General features: G+C 40.7%; 1 protein-coding gene across 1 annotated transcript; it reads right to left on the bottom strand.

Annotated features, from left to right (window-relative positions):
* Positions 1-2,086: 2,086 nt before the first annotated feature.
* Positions 2,087-2,803, bottom strand: LOC145111619 (uncharacterized). The gene has a single exon (XM_079047883.1). The coding sequence runs from the start codon at positions 2,801-2,803 to the stop codon at positions 2,087-2,089; it is 717 nt and encodes a 238-aa protein (XP_078904009.1).

Genomic DNA, 2,803 nt, shown 5'->3' with positions numbered 1-2,803 from the left:
CTTGAAGATAGTAGGCCAATAGAAACCCGCATCAAACACTTTTTTAGCAGTGTATTGCACCCCATGATGTCCTCCTGCCGGTCCATTGTGGCAATGCGCTAATATGTCCCGAATTTCCTTGCCAAAAAATGCATATTCTTATGATTCCATCCGCGCAGCTCCTAAAAAGATATGGCTCATCCCAGAAATAATATTTAATTTCTGAAAAGAGCTTCTTCTTTTGTTGATGAGTGAGGCCTTTTGGAAGGTAGTCGCCAGCCAAGTAATTTGCAATATCCGCATACCATAGTTCTTCCTCCATGACCACCATCCAGTACTCTTTCGGGAAGCTATCTTCAATACCCATGTTGTCTATCTCTTCCCTTTCTGGATTTTCCAATCTAGAAAGATCGTCAGCGGCTACATTCTCCATTCCTTTCTTATCCTTGATCTCGATGTCAAATTCTTGTAGTAAAAGCACCCATCGGATCAATATTGGCTTCACATCCTGCTTGGCAAACAAATACTTAATAGCAGAGTGGTCAGTGAAAACAGTTGTTTTAGATAAAATAAGATAGGGGCGGAATTTGTCAAAGGCATACACCACGGCTAATAATTCTTTTTCTGTTGTGGTGTAGTTTTCTTGGGCCGGATTTAAAGTCTTGCTTGCATAATAAATGGGTCGAAAGTGCTTATCAACCTTTTGGCCAAGCAAGGCTCCTAAATCAAAATCGCTTGCGTCACACATTATTTCAAAGGGCATGTTCCAATTCGGGGCGATAATGATCGGGGCATTAGTTAATTTTTCTTTGAAAATCTCAAATGCCGCTAGACATTCTTTAGAAAAGTTAAAAGGTTCATCTTTTAAAAGTAATTGAGTAAGAGGTCTAGTTACTTTAGAAAAATCTTTTATAAAACGGCGGTAAAAACCCGCGTGTCCTAAAAAACTCCTAATGCCCTTCACATTAGTCGGTGTGGGTAATTTAGCAATAGTTTCAATTTTTGCCCGATCCACCTCAATTCCCGCCTTGGATACCTTTTGACCTAAGACTATTCCCCTTTTAACCATAAAGTGACATTTTTCCCAATTTAAGACTAGATCGGTCTTTTCACACTTAGCAAGCATAAAGTCAAGGTTAGTGAGACAATCATGAAAAGAAGAGCCAAAAACAGAAAAATCATCCATAAATACTTCCATAAACTTTTCCACCATGTCGTGGAAAATCGTCGTCATGCATCTTTGAGAGGTCGCGGGTGCATTGCATAACCAAAAAGGCATGCGGCGATAAGCAAAAGTCTCATTTGGGCAAGTGAAAGTAGTATTTTCTTGGTCAATTGGGTCTTTGGGTATTTGGAAGTAACCCAAAAATCCATCTAAGAAACAGTAATAACTATGGCCAGATAATCTTTCAAGCATTTGATCAATAAAAGGAATGGGAAAATGGTATTTACGAGTGGCATCGTTTAGCTTTCGGTAATCGATGCACACTCACCAACCGGTTACCGTTCGAGTTGGTATGAGCTCGTTCTTCTTATTTGTCACTACCGTCATCCCTCCTTTATTAGGAACCACTTGAACTGGACTAACCATGGGCTATCAGAAATGGAGTATATGATTCCCGCGTCTAAAAGCTAGACCACCTCCTTCTTGACCACTTCTTGCATGTTCGGGTTCAACCGCCTTTGATGTTGCACTACCGACTTTTCTCCATCTTCCAGGTTGATCTTGTGAGAGCAATAGGAAGAACTTATCCCTTTAATATCGGTGATTTTCCATGCAATGGCATTCTTTCTCTTCTTTAAAATGGCATTCTTTCTCTTCTTTAAAACCCGTACTAACTCTTCCTTTTTAGATTTAGTGAGGTCAGAAGCTATAATTACAGGTTTTTGTTCACCTTCTTCAAGAAATGCATACTCCAAATGATCAGGCAAAGTTTTCAGCTCTGATTTCGCGTTCTGTACGTTGAACACGTCGAGTCCAATGAGGGGACTTGTCGAGTCCAGGCCAAAAGTCCCGTCTGATCGCGATTTCTCACATGGACTCGTCGATTCAGTGGCTGCGACTCGGCGAGTCGGGCCTTCAGCACTTTTGATTAATTCATTATATTCAGCTTCTTCGAGTAGTCTCTATCTCCATCAGGTCTCTCTCAGAATAAAAATCATCGTCAAAGGCAGTGGTCGACTTTCTTGGCTTGTCTTCTTCCCATTCTTCCATTAATTCTTCCAACATGTCAACCGAAAATGTCGTGTCATCACTATACCTTGCATGCTTCTTGGCTTGATCAACTCCAAATGTAATTGATTCGTCTCCCACCCAAAGAAGGGTAAATTTAGAATCTCGCATGTCTACTATTGCACTTGCGGTATTTAGGAAAGGTCTTCCAATAATGATTGGGACTTGAGGATCCGCTTCCATGACTAGTACTATGAAGTCCGCGGGGAACACAAACTTATCTACTTTAACCAATAGGTCTTCGTATATTCCCCTTGGAAATGTCACTATTTTATTTGCTATGTGAATTTCCATTCGAATTGGCCTTGGCTCCGGAAGGTCTAATTTCTTAAAGAATATGTATGGAATAAGGTTAACACTTGCCCCCGAATCATCCAATGCATGAATAGTTGATAAATTTCCGAATTGACAAGGCAGGGTCAAACTACCCGGGTCACCCTTCTTCTTAGGTAATTTGTTCAACATAGCGGCTGAACAATTTTCATTGAGAACCACCTTCTTCACCTCTTCCATCTTCTTTCTATTTGTAAGAAGCTCTGTTAAGAATTTGGCGTACTTGGGCATTTGTGCAACCGCCTCGATGAAGGGCAT

This window comes from Lactuca virosa, chromosome 5 (assembly GCF_052849685.1).
Source record: "Lactuca virosa cultivar CGN04683 chromosome 5, Lactuca_virosa_CGN04683_v6, whole genome shotgun sequence".
NCBI classification, from domain to species: domain Eukaryota; kingdom Viridiplantae; phylum Streptophyta; class Magnoliopsida; order Asterales; family Asteraceae; genus Lactuca; species Lactuca virosa.
This window is presented reverse-complemented; position numbering and strand designations above follow the sequence as displayed.